Genomic DNA, 20,827 nt, shown 5'->3' on the forward strand with positions numbered 1-20,827 from the left:
AAAAAATGAAGACAGCTTTGCCTTACAAATGCAAACAATGCAACCTAATTGTACATACCCTCATATTAATCTGAAACTTAAAAAAAAAGCAATAAAGGCAGCTAGGTGCATCCTATCCAGCAACTTAAAATGCTGCATCAGGAGAGGGAGTGGTTTGGAATAGGATTTGATATGTTCCTGAAGAAACAGGCCACGGATAGAGGAAGGATAAAGATAAAGATTTTCCCAAAAACTGCCTGTCTGCAATCCATTTGAGGATGGAAACGTAGATGAATGACTCCTCCCACCCCGAAATTACTTACTTGACACAGCTATCCATAATGCAGCTAAACCCAGAAGGAAACAAAGAAAGGCATGTAACCCTTGGGAATAGATGTTGTTCAGTCTTTACTCTTGAGTAGCCAGTGAGAAGAACACACTCTGTTTCTCTCAAAAAGCCTGTTTACACTCCAATAAAATCCTGTTCCAGCAAGCAGTGTTAACAGGTTTGGGGAGCGCTTAAAAAAATTAAAAGCTGCCATGGGCAGCACCTGTGGCTCAAGGAGTAGGGCGCCAGTCCCATATGCTGGAGGTGGCGGGTTCAAACCCAGCCCCGGCCAAAAAAAACACACACACAAAAAAAAAAAATTAAAAGCTGCCAATTAATCAATAGTGCTTTCTTTTGATCTCACTGACCTTATAAATCACACAATTGCATCTCTCTTTAGATGGGTTACTGACAAGCTCAGGACCAGATTACAGCCCACTTCTAACAAAGTGTGCAAAAACTCCAGCACACCTTTTGGGGAGTGCTGACTTTGTCCCTGGCCCAATCTTATTTCTTTTACTCTTGCTTTTTCTTCTTCTTCTGATAGCCTAACTTATTACCTTTATCTTATGCCTTTATCTTATTAGACTTTCTTAAGTTGCTTTATTTCCTTTATGAGTTGGAATGTGTTTAACAGAAAATGTCAACACATAATGAACAACAAATAAAAGTGAGACAACACCATGACAGAAAGAAGAAATTATTCTAATAAATTAATGTAGAAAGGGGCAAAAACAAAAAAACAAAAAGAGATCCATGAACTTCAATATCTTTCTTAATATTCTGGAGCTTCATAGTTTAAGGACAAGCAGGTTATCTCCCATGGCTATCCTTGTGTCACACAGTAAAACAGTTACTCATTTGGGTTTTTTTTTTTTTTTTTTTTTTTTTGCAGTTTTTGGCCAGGGCTGGGTTTGAACCCACCACCCCTGGTATATGGGGCCGGTGCCCTACTCCTTAAGCCACAGGTACCGCCCAAAACAGTTATTCATTTTCATAGTGATGACTATTATGTCATTGAAAAGGGGAATAGGTTACTTACTGTTTTCTGGCTATTTAAGGTGGCTCATGCCTGTAATCCTAGCACTTTGGGAGGCCAAGGCAGGTGGACTGCTTGAAGTCAGGAGTTCTAGACCAGCCTGAACAAAAGCAAAATAGACAAAACTAGTTGTGGTGGGCACCTGTAGTCCCAGCTACTTGAGAGGCTCAAGCAAGAGAACCTCTTGAACCTAAGAGTTTGAGGTTGCTGTGAAGTATGATGCCAGGGCACTCTACCCAGGGCAACAGAGTGAGACTCTGCCTCAAAACAAAAAACAAACAACCCCCCCCCAAGCTTTCTGTTTAAGAAGACAGAAAAGTATATATTCCATTAAATTATATATATTTTGTGTGTAAAAGGATAAGCTTTTAGGCTGGGCACTGTGGCTAACACCTGTAATCCCAGCATTCTGGGAGGCCGAGGCAGGAGGATTTCTTGAGCTCAACAGTTTGAGACCAGCCTGAGTAAGAGTGAGATCTTGTCTCTACTAAAAATAGAAAAATTAGCCAGGCGTTGTGATGAGTGCCTGAGGTCCCAGCTACTCAGGAAGCTGAGGCAAAAGGATCACTTAAACCTGGGAGTTTTAGGTTACTGTGAGCTGGCCTGATGCCAACAGCACTCTAGTCTGGACAATAGCGTGAGACTCTGTCTTAAAAAAAAAAGCAGCAGCAGCTTTTATGAGTTGTTATTATTGAATGATGTCCAAAAAAAGTTGTTTTTTATAACAGAGGAGTTCAGTTTGTCAATCTCCAGGAAATTCTGTGGATGGCATATGTGTGTCTGTTCTAGAGAGCAGCTTCCACCTGGGAAAGAATGGGAATTGAAGCTATCTGACCTTGTGAGAAAGAAGAAAGAAGAGAGAAAGAGAAAAGAAGGAAGAGAGAGAGAGAGAAAGAAAGGAGGAGCGGAGGGAAGAAAACCATATGTGTGGTTACTATCTGCCTTAAGGAAGTGTGTCAACATCCCATAGTCACATATTAAGTTCATTTGAAGTGAAAATAAATTCCGATTAGAGCTTCAGAGATGATGACAGAGTTGGTGTCAGATCACCTAATGAAACACAATTATTTTTTTCCTTACCATCCAGGAAATAACCTCTTACAGGGAACCCCCCTCCCCAGAACAAGACACACTGTATCCTGACCTCACTGCGAGTTTGCTCTTGTTTTGATCAGGAGGACGTGGGCTGTGAGGAGAAGCTGTACTTCGGCTTGAATGAGTACAGCAAGTCTCTGCAGTGGGGGGTCACGAGCCCACTTCTGAGATGTGATGAGACGTTTGAAAAAATGGTGAACACGCTCTTGGAGAGGTAAATAAGGACTTCTGCCTGTTTCCTCTAGCTGTCCTTGCATTTCTAAAATAGCCCAGAGCCTTTCCTGTCAGTGCCACAGAGCCCGGGGGAGCCCTGGCTGATGACACACAGAGGCTGAATTTAAACAGCCTTTCCTAAGATGACCTTCCGCTCCCGTGTTTTATGATCATCCAAGACCAGGAGAGAAAAGTAGTGACCCAAGTGGAACGTAGTCATCTCCCAGTCATGCTTCATCACTACCCACAGGAGGTTGAAAGGGACCGAGGGATTGACTCATTAGAGACCATTCCTTTTAAGGCAGCAGTGAGCCGTCATGGTGCCACTGCACACCAGCCTGAGTGACACAACAAGACCCCATCTCTTGAAAAAAACACACAAAAAGCAACATTCCTCTAAGCTCAGGCCTCCCTGGCCCTGTATTTCAGACGTTTACATTTTTCTCTCTTTTCTCCTCTGTTCATCACATGCAGATATCCTCTGCTGACTTAGCAAAGACTAAACTTTACTAAGAGATTTGGAGTGTACCCTGGAAAACATGAAAGATCAGATAATTCAAGTGAGTTCAGTTCTTAGGGTGCTTCCTCCAGTCCCTGACCTTGAGGAGTAGGATCCGACTGTTCTATTTATTCTGCCCTATTGTTTTATTTTTCAGTTTCCCAGTTCCAGATCAAACTCTGGAAGAGTTTTTTCCTCTCTGACCTTGGCAGATACATTCGACATTACCTAACCTACTAGAGGTCCCTCTCTGCCTCCCCCACAACACTCTATGCTTGGCTGGCCAGCAGTGAGGAGTTTAGCTGCATTTTATGAGGCGAATTCTAAGTTTTTAAATCTCTAGTCCTTAAAACTGGCTCCAAATGGTCAGAAACCATCTATTTAACAGCTTGCCTTATACTTTTGCTAAGAAAAAAGAGAACTAAACACGAGGACATGTGGCCATATCCTGCACAGTGTCATAATGGCGCATCAGAAAAGGCAGCAGACTCAGAGCAGAATTTGATATTTTTGCAGCTGTTGGATTTGAGAACTCTTAACTGACACTGTGACATTAATCTTTTCATAGCACATGAGATTTTAAATTTCTAAAATCATCCCCCTTTGTTTCCACCACCAGATTGACATATCTTTTTTCCCAGAACATCATTCCCAGCTTTGCAATTGGTATTTTAAAGGATGGTCCCATCAACTTCTAATTACAATTTTTGTGACACTGACAAAGCTATAATTTTACTTTAATGCAAACATAACAGATTGGGGAAACTATTCACATCTAACTTCATAATTATTTTAGAATTCTATATAAATTGGAATGTGAAATTTAAATGTTTATATATTAGAATTATCATTTATTCTAATTTTGGCTTTTCTATGTGGCCATCAAAAAACATTAAGCTTTAAACATAAGTCATTTGGGCCAGGCACAGCAGCTCATGCCTGTAATCCTAGCACCCTAGGAGGCCTAGGCAGGTGGATTGCCTGAGCTCAGGAGTTCAAGACCAGCCTGAGCAAGAACAAGACCCCATTTCTATTAAAAAATTGAAAAATTAGGGCGGTGCCTATGGCTCGGTCGGTAAGGCGCTGGCCCCATATGCCGAGGGTGGCGGGTTCAAACCCGGCCCCTGCCAAACTGCAACCAAAAAATAGCCGGGCGTTGGGGCGGGCGCCTGTAGTCCCAGCTACTCTGGAGGCTGAGGCAAGAGAATCACTTAAGCCCAGGAGTTGGAGGTTGCTGTGAGCTATGTGAGGCCACGGCACTTAACCGAGGGCCATAAAGTGAGACTGTCTCTACAAAAAAAAGAAAAATTAGCCAGGCATTGTGGCAAGCCCCTATAGTCCCAGCTACTCAGGAGGCTGAGGCAAGAGGATTGCTTGAGCCCGAGAGTCTGAGGTTACTGTGAGCTGCACCACCACAGCACTCTACCCAGAGCAACAGAGTGAGACTCTGTCTTGAAAAAAAAAAAAGTCATTTATGCTCACTTCCTTTCTAGTTCAGTCACCCCAGACTGATAATAGCTATGATCTCTTGAACCCCTGAAAGGACCAGCCCACAATTGCTTGAACTGTAGAATTTCTTTACTTTCCCCCAACCTACTAAGTCTTTGCAGTGTATGAAGACATTGTTGGAGACCTGAATAAAATCCAGACCCAGCTCTCTCTGACCAGTCGCATGACCTGAGATAAATAGCTGAATTTCTGTCTACCCCTTAACTCATTCTCCTACAAAAAGGCAGAATGGTTAGAAAATAAGGCATCTATGTCCCTTTCTAGCTCTGAAATACCTCAGAAGTATTCATGTTCTATTCATTTCATGACCCTAGTTGGCATTTGACCCTAAGCTTTTCTGGGCCAGGTTGGTGGAACACGTGTTGTATTTTGAATGGAATTATTAAGTGGAGCAAAAGTGAAATGCCCCATTAGCCCACCCAGCTACCAGGCGCCTGTCTGTACTGCCAGCTATCAACTATTCAACAGCTAACCTTGGGCCCAGGGCCTTGCTTTGCTAGCACTTACTTGCTTCACTAGCACCCCTTCATGCCTGCAAGTGGGCATTTCTACTCATTTGTATTCAGGCTGGCCTTTCTGAAGAATAGCACAAAAATGCAGGATTTTAGTTCTACCTGCTCTGTAATTGTAAAAACTGCCTATTTGAACAAAGTGATCCCCTTACCTGGCAGTCCAGGCATTATGGAGAAAGGGCTGTTGTTATCAGGCTCAGATTTGCTCCCTTAATTGAGCACAGTCTCAGGTGATAAGAGACCACACCACTAGGGGGTACTATTTCCCCACTCAGCCCCAAGTTTTCTACAGCACCAAGGAACAGTTTATGGGTAGATAGTTATTGTGGTCTGTGAGGACGACCTCAAATTGGTAATAATAACTGCCCTGTTATGTATGATACCCCACGGATATTAACATCTAAGTTTCCTTTATTGTAAATTTAAGTATCAGAGTAAAACGCTGACAATGCTGCCATCCTAACCTAATGCCACCACCATGGGGTGAGGATCCAGGAATTATCCATTAATTGTTCATGAATGGATTATCCATTAATTGTTTCACTCTGTCAGCAATTAACCTGACTAGACCAGTGTGTCTCAAAATTTAACATGCATACAAGTTACCTGGAGGTCTTGTTAAGCTGCACGTTTTGATTCAGTAAGTCTCAGCTGGGGAAATCTGGCATTTCCTAACAAGCTCCCAGGTGCTGCTGCTGCTGCGTCCACAGACCACACTTTGAGAAGCAAAAGTCACTAAGACCATCTCTAAGCCTCCTTAATGTGTTATCCTTATCCCAACAGGTCATTACACACATACTTTGGGAGCTCAACTTTTCCTTTCCGTGATGTGGGACCCACGGTCACTCTAGAGCTAAAGCCCCAGCAGTGATCAGTACTTCCTTCCCCATCATGCTCCATTTGCATTCTCACTGTGCAGGCCTTGTTGTTCCCAGCTGGTCCTACGCCTGAGTGCTAGTGCCCTGTGTTCTGTTGAAGGTACCCCAGACTGCACAGCATGGTTGTCCGCTGCTACCTTCTCATCCAGCAGTACTCTGAGGCTCTGATGGCTCTCACCACCATGGCGTCACTCCGAGACCACAGCACACCAGAAACACTCAGCATTATGGATGACCTCATCAGCTCCCCAGGAAAAAATAAAAGTGGGAGGGGACACATGCTTATTATCAGGGTGCCCTCAGTGCAGCTGGCGATGTTAGCCAAGGAGCGGCTGCAGGAGGTGCGCGACAAGCTGGGGCTGCAGTATCGGTTTGAGATCATCCTTGGGAACCCGGCCTCTGAACTCAGTGTTGCGACGCACTTTGTGGCACGATTAAAGGTTAGCATGGACAGACATTTTCCCTTCAAATACCATTTGTTTCTGTTTTCTAGGGATCCACAAAGGTGGGTCGGGAGCCTGAGTTTAATAGATTTTTGTGTGAATTTGACCTTCATGACAATGGTAAGGCTAATCCAGGCAACTTACTCACTTATAAGATGCTGTCGAGCCCTTTGTAGCACGTGCGTGCAGTTGGTCTTCCATGCTTTCCAACTGCAGGTGCAAAAAATGAGATGACTCAATTTGACCTCATGTTTATTGACCTTGTTCAAGATGCATCTAGCCCACCGCCATCTGTTTTCTCAGAAAAAAAGGTAAGTGGTCCTCCAAGACCTCCGTGGGGTAGCCCTTTACGTGCCCTCAAATCATTGATTCTCTTCTGTTCATCCAGTCTGTCAGCTCATAGCTAGCGTCAGTAAAGTATCCTGTTTTAAGTACTCACAGTGTACCTCTTGCATGTAGATTCCTCAAAAATTTGTTCTTTGTACTTGCTTTGACCCTAAGACCCAAAGCTTCGGCTGAACTGTGAGTTAGCTAGTCACCCAAAGAGGAGTTTAGCGCATGACTGAGACCCTCCCTTCTCCCTCTCCACGGCCAGTGCCTGACTGCTTGTCCCCTGTGCCTCTCATCAGGCATGAGGGTTGGGGGAGTAGAATTCTATCAGTAAAAGAACTAATCCAACTCCCTACCTTATGCTTGGCTCGGTTTTTTTTCTGGGGGCTTTTCTGATCCAATATGGCCTAGCCATTAGAGAGCGTTTAATTAAATACCCACATACATACAGGTATGAAACTGAGGAGGGACTCTACATGCAGGTTAGACCAACAGGGTATCTGTACACTAAATACTAAGCTAAATTGGGTTAAGAAAAATATAGTTTGGCATAAATTTTATGGGAGGAAAAAGCATATAGTTTGGAAATTTGCACTTTCACTCTGGGCTACAAAATGAGAGAGTTGGGCTGTATGATCTCTTTTTTTTTTTTTGTAGAGACAGAGTCTCACTTTATGGCCCTCAGTAGAGTGCCGTGGCCTCACACAGCTCACAGCAACCTCCAACTCCTGGGCTTAAGCGATTCTCTTGCCTCAGCCTCCCGAGTAGCTGGGACTACAGGCGCCCGCCATGACGCCCGGCTATTTTTTGGTTGCAGTTTGGCCGGGGTCGGGAACCCACCACCCTCGGTATATGGGGCCAGCGCCCTACCGACTGAGCCACAGGCACCGCCCTGTATGATCTCTTAAGAGTTCTAATTTGGGGGCTCGGTTCCTGTAGATCAGCGGCTAAGGGTGCCAGCCACATACCCCAGAGCTGGCAGGTTCGTATCCAGCCCAGGCTTGTCAAACCATGACAACTACAATCAAAAAGTAGCCGGGCATTGTGGTGGGCACCTGTAGTCCCAGCTACTTGGGTGACTGAGGCAAGAGACTCGCTTAAGCCCAAGAGTTTGAGGGTGCTATGATGCCACGGCACTCTACCGAGAGCAACACAGTGAAACTCTGCCTCAAAAAAAAAAAAAGTTCTAATTTGGAGATGATTATTTAATGTTCAAAAGTCATTCTGCAAATTTAAATCTCTTTATTGCATTCTCTTAGCTAACCTAAATTGAATAATCCAAAATGCAAACAGAATATCTTGCATTAGTTTGATAAGCAACTGGAATAAGTAAAATTTATTTTATTTCAATAAAATAAAATACTAACTTCTGTATTTAGAAGTTGTGACATATATATTCCATATATAGATATGTGTTCACAATTTTAAATTATAGTGAGCTTCATTACAGCAGAATTGCTAGGATGAATGAAACACTTCTTACGGTATTAACTCACTGAGCTGTAAGGCTAAGGCAATATTAAATAATAATGGAGAATCTGGAAAGGCACTTAGATCTGCATACAGCTGCCAGAGATGATCTAAAAACAGATGTGAGGCTGCAGGGTCTTCTCAGGTCTCCACTGACTCTGATTAAGTGTAGCTACTTATGGAGTCCTCAGTTATTAGTACAGAAGGGCCAGTTACTATGTCAGTATCAATCAGTGGGTCCTGAATAATTTGTACCTCTGGGCCATTGTTTGAAAACCACAATCAAGGCCAGAGGTCCTTCATGTGGCTGCCAGCTTGTCAGAATCACCCACAGGACTTTTAAAGGCCCATTGGTCTGTGCATCTAGGGGTGAGGACCCTGTGCCATAAAGGAAGAGGGTCTCAAGTAGTTATTTCTCAAAGCCGCAATTTGTCCTCATTTGGTGTGAGTAGCTGCCAGGCACTAAAAGAGTCCCATGTTCTCAAAACCCACTGGATCATATCAACCCATCTTTTGATTCTCTCTAATTGAGAGAAAAAATATGAAATCTATTTGGATTTTCACACCCTAAACCTGACTTCCTTTTGTCAGGTAGACTTTGGTTCACCTATTTCTAAGTTACTGATCTCCTTTGCTGTTTTCAAGATGGCGAATCCAGCACTTCTGCTTCTTTCATTATGTGATCTCATTCTGTGCTTACCCCTGTTATGTACTGTGGATAATTTATAAGTGATGGTGAGCCCTTCGAAGGATACAAGGTTTAAATTTAAATAAGTCAGTTCTATTGCTTGAGGCCAGGACTTAGGATACTGGCCTGAAAAATACAATGAGATCCCATCTCTATAAGAAAAATAATTTTTTTTTTTTTTGTAGAGACAGAGTCTCACTTTATGGCCCTCGGTAGAGTGCCGTGGCCTCACACAGCTCACAGCAACCTCCAACTCCTGGGCTTAAGCGATTCTCTTGCCTCAGCCTCCCGAGTAGCTGGGACTACAGGCGCCCGCCACAACGCCCGGCTATTTTTTGGTTGCAGTTTGGCCGGGGCCGGGTTTGAACCCGCCACCCTCGGTATATGGGGCCGGCACCCAACCGACTGAGCCACAGGCGCTGCCCCGAAAAATAAATTTTTTTTTAATTACCTGGGCATGGTGTTGTGGGCCTGTAGTCCCAGCTACTTGATCAATCAATTTAATCCTCCAGAAAGCATGTGAAGCTTTCATTAGATGTCCTTGGCCTTAAGCCCTGTACGATCCTTGAACTAAATGAACATCTACTTTTTTGCGTTAAGTTCCTCTGCAGTAAAGTCATCTGGAGTGTATGGTCAATCCATGGAAGTTCTGCAGCCATCATCAGAGGTAGCAGTGTGATGGAAGAGCATTTTATAGTGGGTTTGGCTAGTTCTCATTGGTTAAAAGTAAAAGTGAAATTCATTTAATAATTTTCTGAAAATAAATTTCCTCATGTAGTAAAACATCGTATCTGTTATCCCTTCATTATTCTTGGTGGGACCATGACCCAGAGATGGTTTCTGAGAGACAAAACACATTCAGGAAAAATTCTGGTGTCAGTGATAGCACGCGTCCAATGTGAAGCCTATAAGTAAAATGATTCCTATTCCAGAATTGCTTGCTTAAAATCAGGTAACATTGTGGTTCCTTTCAATATAAAATAATACGGAAAACTGAAACTTTGTAGAGAATATTTTTCTAGTATTTAAAAAAATCTTTTAGAGACTGGATGTGGTGGCTCACTCCTGTAATCCTAGCACTCTGGGAGGCTAAGGTGGGTGGATTCCTTGAGCTCTGGAGTTCAAGACCAGCCTAAGTAAGAGTGAGACCCTGTCTCTACTAAAAATAGAAAAAGTAGCCAGCTGCTGTGGCAGGCACCTATGTTCCCAGCTGCTCGGGAGCTGAGGCAAGAGAATGGCTTGAGCCCAAGAGTTTGAGATTGCTGTGAGCGATGATGCCACAGCACTCTACTGACAGCAACAAAGTAACACTAGGGCTTAAAAAAAAAATAAACAAACAAATAAATAAATAAATAATAAAAAATCTTTTGGGACCAGGCACGATGGCTCATGCCTACATGGCATTCTGGGAGGCCAAGACGGGAGAATCACTTGAGCTCAGGAGTTCAAGACCAGCCTGAACAAGAGCAAGACCCCATCTCTACTAAAAATAGAAAAACTACTTGAGCATTGTAGCAGGCACCTGTCGTCCCAGCTACTCAGGAGGCTGAGGCAAGAGGATCTGTTGAGCCCAAGAGTCTGAGGTTGCTATGAGCTATGATGCTCTGGCAAGTAAGGGTGACAGTGTGAGACTCTGTCTCAAAAAATAATAAAATTAGGGCCAGGCTCGGTGACTCATGCCTATAATCCTAGCACTCAGGAGGCTGAGGCGAGTGGATTGCCTGAGCTCATGGGTTTAAGACCAGCCCAAGCAAGAGCAAGACCCTATCTATAAAAAATAACCGAGTGTGGGCGGCGCCTGTGGCTCAAAGGAGTAGGGCGCCGGCCCCATATGCCGGAGGTGGTGAGTTCAAACCCAGCCCCAGCCAAAAACTGCAAAAAAAAAATAGCCAGGTGTGGTGGCAGGTGCCTGTAGTCATTGAGGCAGGAGAATCACTTGAGCCCCAGAGTTTGAGGTTGCTGTGAGCTAGGACACCACAGCACTTTACTGAGGTGACAAAGTGAGACTCTCTGTCTCAAAAATAAATACATAAATAATTAATTAATAATTTATTTTAGGGCTGCGAGCAGTGGCTCATACCTATAATTCTAGCACTCTGGGAGGCTGAAGCTTCATGAGTTTGAGACCAGCCTGAGCCAGAGCAAGACCCCATCTCAAAAAATAGCTGGGCTTGTGGCGGGCACCTGCAGTCCCAGCTACTTGGCAAGCTGAGGCAAGAGAATCACTTGAGCCCGAGAGTTTGAGGTTGCTGTGAGTTATGGACACCACAGCACTCTACCAAGGGTGACAAAGTGAGACTCTGTCTCCAAAACATAATAATAATAATGATAAATAAATACAATAAAATAAAATCTTTTGACAGATCTATTTTTCTAAGAATAGAAAGTCTCTCAAACTTGTAAGCAGTTATGTAGATCCACTGATTTCCCCTTTGGTATTATGCACACATGTAATAAAAGATTGGGCAACAAGAGCAAAAATGGTTAAGATTCTTCCAGTTTTATGAATTATGGAAATTTTGTTTGAAGCAATTCTGGGAATGTTTATTTCTAAAAACTGCTTTTTCTTTATTGAGCCTTTTCTAGACATAAGCAAATATTAATCAAACCCTATTATATTATCTCTTAGATTTTTTTATCCCATTTTATGCTTAATGAAGGAAGTGCCAGTCTATTTTAAAATAAAATTGTACACATTACTTAACACTTCACTTCTTAGTCATAGTTCCCTAAAGCATTATAAGAGATTTCTTTTTTTTTGAGACAAGAGTCTCACTATGTGGCCCTCGATAGAGTGCCGTGGTGTCACATCTCATAGAAACTTCCAACTCTTGGACTTAAGCAATTCTCTTGCCTCAGCCTCCCAAGGAGCTGGGACTATAGGCGCCCACCACAATGCTCGGCTATTTTTTGGTTGTAGTTGTCATTGTTGTTTGCCTGGCCCAGGCTGGATTCGAACCCACCAGCTCCAGTGTATGTGGCTGGCGCTCTAGCCGCTGAGCTACAGGCGCTGAGCTGATGTTCTATTTATTAAAGACATACGTGTGTGTATATGTATGTGTTAATATATTTAAGAAATTGTGACCAGATTCTTGGGGGCCTCATAAAAACCTGAGCAACCTGCATTACTCTTCTAAATAAAGGGCAGTTTTCTTTTTCTCTTGATTCAGATCTGGTTATATTTTTAACCTTCTTGTGCAAGACTCTTTGGAGTCCCTAAGCCAATAATTACTTGCCAGTTATTTTAAAAAGTCTTTAATAAAGAAAAAAAAGAGGGAAAATAACTAACAGAGGTGGTCCATTATTTTCTTGGTGACACTGTCTGTTTTGATGGAGTTCTGAGATTCCTTGCTGAATCATTTATAACTGAAACTTCCTTTTTTTCCCCAAGAGTTTGTCCATTATTTGAAGAAAGTGTATTGAAGTGTCTTGAATCAGGTTGACTAGCCAGGATTTCTGTAAAGTTTGCATCACTAGCGGAACTTTTCACATTGTTTTTTGGCCTGTGTGGCTAACACATGAGGTATACCAAGATCTCCCCTGTTGTATCCTGTTGAGATAAAAACCGAAGGCCTCATTCTTATGGAAGTGTCTTGTGTCTGCTGCTTAGTAACAATTAATATATATAAATACATACACACACTCAGTGAAAATCATTTGGAAGCACAGTGTGTTTAAAATCTGTATAGAAACCTGTAAAAGTGTAACTGGCTTATTGTACCCTCAATGAATCCCCAACAATAAAAAAAAAAAAAAAAAAAAAATTCATGGGTCGTGAAAAAAAAAACAAAAAAAAAAAAACCTGTAAAAGGGTGGAAACCTAAATGAGGAGTTTTAATTTTATCATATGGGTCTCTTTATACAGACTTGGAGAGGGAACGAACCAGAAGAGTGGATCCCTCGGACGTATCAAGATTTAGAAGGTCTGCCTTGTATAGTGATATTAACTGGCAAAGATCCTCTTGGAGAAACCTTTCCCAGGTACAGTTTCAGTAATCACTTCCACTTTTCATTAGTTGTCCAGCTGAACTGATTGTTAAAACCTGACTGATGCACAGTCATTTCCATTTGTTTGGCAGGTAATGAGAAGAGGATTGTTTTAGGCAGGGACATGAGAAATACAGCCTTCTTTTATCCTCTCTCTCAACTTCCCAAAGATACTCAGCATTCTGGGAAAGGGAGAGAGCCACTTTGAGCAAGGTCTGTGCATCCAACAAGGCAGCAGGAAGCAAAAGTAGGGTTTTTTTTCCACCTGAGACAGTACAGTGGTGTGATCATAGTTCACTGCAGCCTCAAACTCCTGGGCTCAAGTGATCCTCTGGGTTAGCCTCCCAAGCAGCTGGGACAAAGGCACATGCTATCACACCCAGCTAATTTGGGGTTTTCTTTTTTTGTAGAGATGGTGGGGGTGGTAGGTGTCTTGCTGTCACTCAGTCTGATTTCTAACTACTGGCCTTGAGTAAATCTCCACTTTGGCCTCCCAGAGTCTTAGGATTGAGCTACAGCGCCCAACAAGGATTTTTTTTTTTAAGTGCTTTTTCTTTTTTCTCTTCTTTTCTTTTTCTTGTTTTTTTTTTTTTTTTTTTTTTTTTTTTGAGACAAACCCTCAAGCTGTCACCCTGAGTAGAGTGCTATGGCATCACAGCTCACAGCAATCTCCAACTCCTGGGCTTAAGCGATTCTCTTGCCTCAGCCTCCCAAGGAGCTGAGACTACAGGCACCCGCTAAAAGCCCGGCTATTTTTTTAGAGAGGAGGTCTTGCTTTGGCTCAGGCTGGTCTCAAACCCATAAGCTCAGGTAACCACGCACCTTGGCAGGCCCAGAATGGATTGGAACCGCCAGCCCTGGTGTATGTGGCTGGCGCCTTAGCTGCTTAAGCTACAGGCACCGAGCCAAGTGCTTTTTCTTTGTTAATCTGCTATTCCCACAAAACCTCAAGGATCTAGGCTCCATAGATTGGAAGGCAACAACAAAAATAATAAAACATTGATTGGATGCTTACTACTGTGTGTAGTAGGCCATTCATTCCTTACAATAACCATATGAGCTCAGAACTGCTATGTGCTCTATTTTATACTTGGAGAAAGTGAAGCATAAAGCAGTTAAGGTCAGAACTGGGAGGTGGTTGAGCTGAGGTTTGAATCAAGGCTTACCTGGTTCTGACAGCCATGATTTTAACTGCTGCGTGATGCATCCGGATCTCCAGGCGTACATAAACACCGCACGCCTGGCCAGATGGACTCACCAATAGCGTAATTACTTTTGTTCAGGTCTTTGAAGTACTGTGACCTCCGGTTAATTGATTCAAGCTATTTAACTCGCACGGCCTTGGAGCAGGAGGTGGGTCTGGCATGCTGTTATGTCTCAAAAGAGGTAATCCGGGGACCCACTGTTGCCCTGGACCTCAGTGGAAAGGAGCAGGAGAGAGCTGCAGTCAGTGAGAACGACTCTGATGAACTGCTGATCTACCTGGAGCGGCCTCAGAGCAACAGCAGCGCCGTCACTGGAACTTCAGGTCAGTACTTTCTTTTCTCTTTCTCAGATGGGGAGAGGTGTGAGGAGGTGGAGAGGAGTGTGGAAGACAGTGGCTTTTATTGATGCCGCCAAGGCTTTAGAGCCCTCAGTGACTCTGGCATCCTCTCCAGATCTCAAGGATAAGTGGAAAATACAACTGTTGAATAGCCACAAAATACTTTGCTAGGTAAAGTTTTAATGAAGACCTAAGTAATAGAATAAATATAATAAATAAATGTTATCACCCCCAACCTGAATCTAGTCATTCTAACCTAGATCTTCTCACAGTTTTTATAGATCTCATATTTGCACAAGGGCCTTGAAGCTGTGAGTTTGTGCTGAGTGGCTTAGTACCTGGCACAGAATATTTGTTTGAATGAATAAGTGACAGACTTTTTAAAATTTGTAATTGCCAGTCTTTGTATACTGAGGCTACTCTGGGGCCACAAGGTGAGTGTAAAGATCCTCCATACAGCCTGTGTGAAAGAGAAGCCCCTGTCTTACAGAATTACTTAGCAGCAGTGCCTAGCATGAATCTTATTCTGGTGAATTGTATTGCAGCAAATCCAACATTATTTCAAACTTTTTCTGATTCTGAGAGTAATAAAGCATGGCCAGGCACAGTGGCGCACACTTACAATCCCAGGTCTTCGGAGAGGCTGAGGTGGGAGAATCACTTAAGACAAGGAGTTTGAGACCAGACTGGGCAAACATGGTGAGACCCCATCTCTGCAAAAAATTTAAAAATTAACCAGGTGTAGGGACACACACCTGTAGTCCTCACTACTCAGGAGGCTGAGGCAGGAGGATTGCTTGAGACCAGGAGTTGGAGGCTGCAATGAGCTATGATTGTATCACTGCACTGCCGGCGGGGCAACAGAGTAAGACCCTGTCTCAAAAAAAAAAAATTAAAAAGAAAGAAAAATAAAGTTTAATGAAGAAAACTTGGAGAATGTGAAAAAAAGAGTATAGACAAGAGACTAAAAATGAAACAATCCTACTACCAGAGGTAACCACCAATAATGTTGGGTCATATGTCCCTTTTTTTTTTCTCTCTGAGACAGATTCTCACTTTGTCACCCTCAGTAGAGTGCAGTGGCATCATAGCTCACAGCAACCTCAAACTCTTGGGCTCAAGCTATTCTCTTGCCTCAACCTCCCAAGTAGCTGGAACTACAGGCACCCACCACAACGCCCGGCTATTTTTTTAGAGAGGAGGTCTTGCTCTGGCTCAGGCTGGTCTCAAACCCACAAGCTCAGGTAACCACCACCTCGGCCTACCAAGTACTGGCATTACAGTGTGAGCCACCAGTGTCCCTCCTTCTGTCCCCCCTTTTGAACTATCACCAAGATCATTCGTACACATGCAAACACACACACATACGCACTAGTCTTCCTGTCCATTCTGTCAGCAGCTGTTGGATGACTCTGGGGGGACTAAAGAGATGGGTCTGTAGGGTCTTCTGCCTAGAGTGACCCTCAGCCCAGAGAAGCATGAGGACTGCTATTGCCCAGCTGCCCCCCTCAGCCAGGGCGTAGGACTACTTCGGTTTACCACACCACCTCCCTCAGCCCCACCCCTACAGGCACCCCCGTTTTCTCTGAGGCCAGTTCAGAAGAGTCAAGAGGTTTGGAGGATAGTAAAGGTTACAGAAGGGATGGGGAGCTTTCACCTTTAGAAGCTTTTGGGTACCAGTAGCAGCCAGGGAATGGTGAGGAGGGCGAGTTTGTCTCCCTTCCCATGGTCCTTGGGTCACCTGCCTTCGTTTCCCCTCGCTCACAGAACTGCCCCACAAAGCCTTCTTGTCATTGTTCTCATTAACTCACTGGCGGTTATCTGGCTATTTAGTTTCCCTCTCTACAGGCCATTCTGAGGGTGATGTGGAAGCTCCACTGCCCAGAGAACTCAGGGGTGTGAGAGGAGAGGGGGAGAGATAAGTCTCCTGTGAGATGGAAAGACGCAAAAGCAGATGAGCAGGTGGACGACTGGGTTTTAATACCCTCCAGTCCCCGGCTCTTCATTCAGCGTTTCCCCAGTGTTGGGATTAGACCTGCATGGCTGGACAGCACCAATTTGAGCTCTGAGAGAGCCTTGAGTCCTGAATGTAATGACCTTCTGTTTGTCCCCACACCAAAGAGTGGCTGATCTCTTTGAGGGAAAAACATATTTGAAGTTAATTGCCAAACTTGGGGGACAAGTAACACCTCGGCTGGAGATGATGCCTTCACATGGAGACATCCCACCCTTGGTTTGGAAGCAGCTCCATCTTGGGGAATGGAGTTCCCACAGCCAGAATGTGAGGCCTTCTGTCCCCAGAAGAAGCCACTGGAGCAGAACTTGAGTGTGCAGCCTATACGGGGTGGGGTCTCAGGAGGAATCAGGCAGCAGAGCCAAGCGAAGTCATTTGTAGAGAGTTTAATAGAGAGATTTATTGCAAATGCGTGGGCTTAGAAAAGGAACAAGAGGAGGAATAGCGCTGGGGTCTAGTTAACCCCAGGGAGCCGTGCCCACCAGTGAGCCATCCCTGGCCCTGAGGTGAGCAGTTACTGAGACCTGGGCTCCAGCTCTCAGCTCAGGACAGCCCAAGGTGACAACGCAGGAGGAAGCCAGGGAAGACTTAACCAGCTTCCTGCTGGTGTCTCCCACTGGCCAAATCCACTGAAGCCAGGGCGAGGGAGGAGGATGGATCAGCATGGACAGTGAGGCAAAAGGAGTATTTCTTGCACAGGATCTGTAGCTGCAGAGCCAAGCAAGGTGTTGGCTGCCTTCCTGGCCTTTGCCTCCTTCCCAGAGGTGCCAGGAGGTGGCAGAGGCACACTTAGCATCAGTAACAGGCTGGACATGGGACGGCTCCTGTCCTTCCTCTTTCAGGTTCCATCATGGAGAATGGGGTGAGCTCTTCCAGCACAGCTGACAGGTCCCAGAAGCAGTCTTTGACCCCCAGCTTCCAGAGCCCAGCCACCAGTGTGGGCCTGGATGAAGGGCTCTCTGCTGGCACAACTGGAGCTGGGGAGACTCTAAAGCAGGAGTGCGATTCCCTGGGCCCCCAGATGGCGAGCAGCACCACCTCCAAGCCTTCATCGTCCTCCTCAGGACCCAAGACACTTCCGTGGCCAGGACAGCCTGTCAGAGGCTGTCGGGGCCTGCACGCAGCCCTGCCACCAATAGTGATCTTATCCAAAGCGGCCTACAGCCTCCTGGGCTCCCAGAAGAGTGGCAAGCTGCCATCCTCCTCATCCTTGCTGCCCCACGCCGACGTGGCCTGGGTGAGCTCCCTGCGGCCATTCCTGCACAAAGACATGAGCAGCGAGGAGCAGTCCCTCTACTACAGGCAGTGGACCTCTGCTCGACAGCACCACGCTGACCACAGCAACCAGCCAGACCCGGCCTCAGGCGCCCGCACCTTCCACCCCCGGAGGCTGCTGCTGACGGGGCCTCCTCAGGTAGGGGGCAGGCTGGGGTTGGTATAAGAAGAAGCAGGCAGCCAAGAAACCTGTTGGTGGGGGATGGAGTCGGTGTGACTCAGGCCTCTGACCCTGAACAGCCAAGGTGTGAAATCTTTCTCCTCCTTCCTTCCACTCCTCACTCCTCCCTCAGGTGGGAAAGACTGGCTCCTACTTGCAGTTCCTGAGGATCCTCTTCCGCATGCTCATCAGGCTCCTGGAGGTAGACGTGTATGATGATGAGGAGATCAACACCGGTGAGCTCTGGGCCACGGAGGGGCGGGGCGGGGGGCGGCTGCAAGGTAGAGAGGCAGTAAACGCCAAGTCCTGGAGTGGGCTTTCGTCTTCCGGTATTTCTGTAATACCCAACGTGCAGTGTTTCTGTGAGGTTGAAGAAAATATCCCTAAATAGTTCTAAGTAAACTGGACATTTTCAGCTCCTCGAATTCAGGGATGGAGTATTCTACTTTTGGACTCCCTCTCTCCATGAGGCACTTTATAAAGCTCATTAAGTAAATTAATTATCTGAATCAGTGGTTCTCAACCTTCCTAATGCCTCCTAATGCCATGACTTTAATACATTTCCTCATGTTGTGATGACCCCCAACCATAAAATTATTCTCGTTGCTACTTCATACCTGTAAGTTTGCTACTATTATGAATGGTAATGTAAATATCTCATATGTAGGATGTATTTTGATTGTTACAAAGGGATCACGACCCACAGGTTGAGAACCACTGTCTAAATGGTCAAACTGTTATAAAACTCAGATTGTGGCCAGGCTTGGTGGCTCGTGCCTGTAATCCTACCACTCTGGGAGGCCCAGGTGGGTGGATTGCTTGAGCTCATGAGATCAGCCTGAGCAAGAGAGAGATGCCGTCTGTAAAAATACTAGCCAGGCTTTGTGGTGGGCACTTATAATCCCAGCTACTCAGGAGGCTGAGTCAAGAGAATCACTTGAGCCCAAGAATTTGAGGTTGCTGTGATCTGTGACACCATGGCATTCTACCAAGGGCAACACTTAAAGTGAGACTCTACCTCAAAAAAAAAAAACCCTCATAGTATTCAACTACTTAAGCATCCAGGGCACATTTATATTCTGGATACTAGTCCTTTGTTGGTTAGCTGGAGTCTATCTTATATTTCAACCACAGGCTCTGAGTGAAGGCATAGGATTACTATAATGAAACGAGAACTTCTATGTGCAGAAATGAATGCTGGCACAACAAAACCCCTTCCCGTTTGCAGTAAGATACAGGGGTGAGTGCTCGGTAGGGCTGCAGGAGCTAGTGTGCACAACAGGATCATTCCAGCCATCCGACCCCAGAAGCTGTACCAGGGAGGTGCTTCCACTTTGTGGCTAAGAACAGTGTGGCCTCCAAACCGTGGCTTCACATAGCAGAATGATACTGCAGGGGATCTGTGGGGAGGCAGCAAGGAAGTCCTCCTCAGGCCTCTCAAAGATAAGCCCAGAATAGGAAAAGCCCTTGGCATCTTGTATCAAATTAGCTCTCAGAAATCTCACCTCATGCATTTACCTAAACAGCTGGACTTGTTCTGTGACCAGCTCAAGGAACTAGTTTAGTGCAGAGCAAGAGTAAGCACGTTTAGCCATTTTATTAGGGCTAAACTATTTCCATCCATGATTTTAGAGACGCGTGCACACACACACATAATCATGTCGTCTTCCCACCCACATCTCCTTGTGTCCCCAGCTGAGATGCAGCAGCTCCTCAGACCTCCCAGAGGAGAACCAGAACTCGGGATGGCATCAAAACACCCCAAGTCCCTGGAGGGGGGGCTGGGCCCATAAGGACAACGCCAAAGCCAAGCAGACTGGGAGTAGGAGCCTCATTCCTGCCAGCTTTCCCACCAGGCTCCTTGGCACCACAGCAGAGTGATGCCTTTGGTTTTATCCTCAGATCACACTGCGGTCATCTCGGATCTTACTCTGTGCCAATGAGCTGCATCTGTTAGAGCCCATTTGACAGGAGACTGGCCTTTGTAGTGAGAAATAGTATTAATTTGGCTTTCTTCCTTCTCTCTCATTTTAGTCCTGGTTAATTCAACAGTGTCCTGGAGAGGCACAATGATACCTTTTTTAAAAAGTAGAATAATCTTGGGCGGCGCCTGTGGCTCAGTGAGAAGGGCGCCGGCCCCATATGCCGAGGGTGGCGGGTTCAAACCCAGCCCCGGCCAAACCGCAACAAAAAAATAGCCGGGCGTGTGGCGGGCGCCTGTAGTCCCAGCTGCTCGGGAGGCTGAGGCAGGAGAATCGCGTAAGCCCAAGAGTTAGAGGTTGCTGTGAGCCGTGTGACTCCACGGCACTCTACTCAAGGGCGGTACAGTGAGACTCTGTCTCTACAAAAAAAAAAAAAAAAAGTAGAATAATCTTGAAATTTTAAACAAAGCACAAACTTTAGTTCAGTGATATAAAAATAAATGGTGTTATTTGTGTTAAAAAGGTAATAGCTATGTTTCCAGTCCTTAGGCTTTTTTTTTTTTTTTTGAAAGTTTATTTCTTCTGTTATCCTTTTTTTTTTTTTTTTGAGATAGAGTCTCATTTTGTAGCCCTTGGTAGAGTGCCATGGCATCATCACAGCTCACAGCAACCTCAAACTCTTGGGCTCAAGCAGTCCTCCTGCCTCAGCCTCCCGAGTAGCTGGGACTACAGGCGAGCACCACAATTCCAGCTAGTTTTTTCTTTTTCTGTAGAGACTGGGTCTCGCTCTTGCTCAAGCTAGTCTTGGACTCATAGGCAATCTACCTGCCTTGGCCACCCAGTGTACTAACATTACAGGTGTAAGCCATCACACCCGACCCCTTTACCACTTTGAAAGTTGTCTTAAGCTACTTTTGGATCCCATAAATGTTCATTTTCTTTT

General features: G+C 45.1%; 2 protein-coding genes across 10 annotated transcripts in view; one reads left to right on the forward strand and one right to left on the reverse strand.

Annotated features, from left to right (window-relative positions):
• Positions 1–20,827, forward strand: part of GREB1L (GREB1 like retinoic acid receptor coactivator) — a 308,414-nt gene that overhangs the window by 268,236 nt on the left and 19,351 nt on the right. For all 9 annotated transcript variants that reach the window (XM_053571376.1, XM_053571377.1, XM_053571378.1 and 6 more), the window contains 6 exons: positions 2,522–2,655; positions 6,153–6,492; positions 12,849–12,964; positions 14,254–14,498; positions 17,370–17,941; positions 18,096–18,198. In XM_053571376.1, coding sequence (XP_053427351.1) covers positions 2,522–2,655; positions 6,153–6,492; positions 12,849–12,964; positions 14,254–14,498; positions 17,370–17,941; positions 18,096–18,198 — 1,510 coding nt within the window. The remainder of the gene's footprint in view (positions 1–2,521; positions 2,656–6,152; positions 6,493–12,848; positions 12,965–14,253; positions 14,499–17,369; positions 17,942–18,095; positions 18,199–20,827) is intronic.
• ESCO1 (establishment of sister chromatid cohesion N-acetyltransferase 1) overlaps positions 1,382–20,827 on the reverse strand; it is a 109,319-nt gene continuing 89,873 nt past the window's right edge. The window contains exon 13 of the mRNA XM_053571388.1: positions 1,382–1,446. Coding sequence (XP_053427363.1) covers positions 1,388–1,446 — 59 coding nt within the window. The 3' untranslated portion in view covers positions 1,382–1,387. The remainder of the gene's footprint in view (positions 1,447–20,827) is intronic.

Source organism: Nycticebus coucang, chromosome 19 (genome assembly GCF_027406575.1).
Source record: "Nycticebus coucang isolate mNycCou1 chromosome 19, mNycCou1.pri, whole genome shotgun sequence".
Classification (NCBI taxonomy): domain Eukaryota; kingdom Metazoa; phylum Chordata; class Mammalia; order Primates; family Lorisidae; genus Nycticebus; species Nycticebus coucang.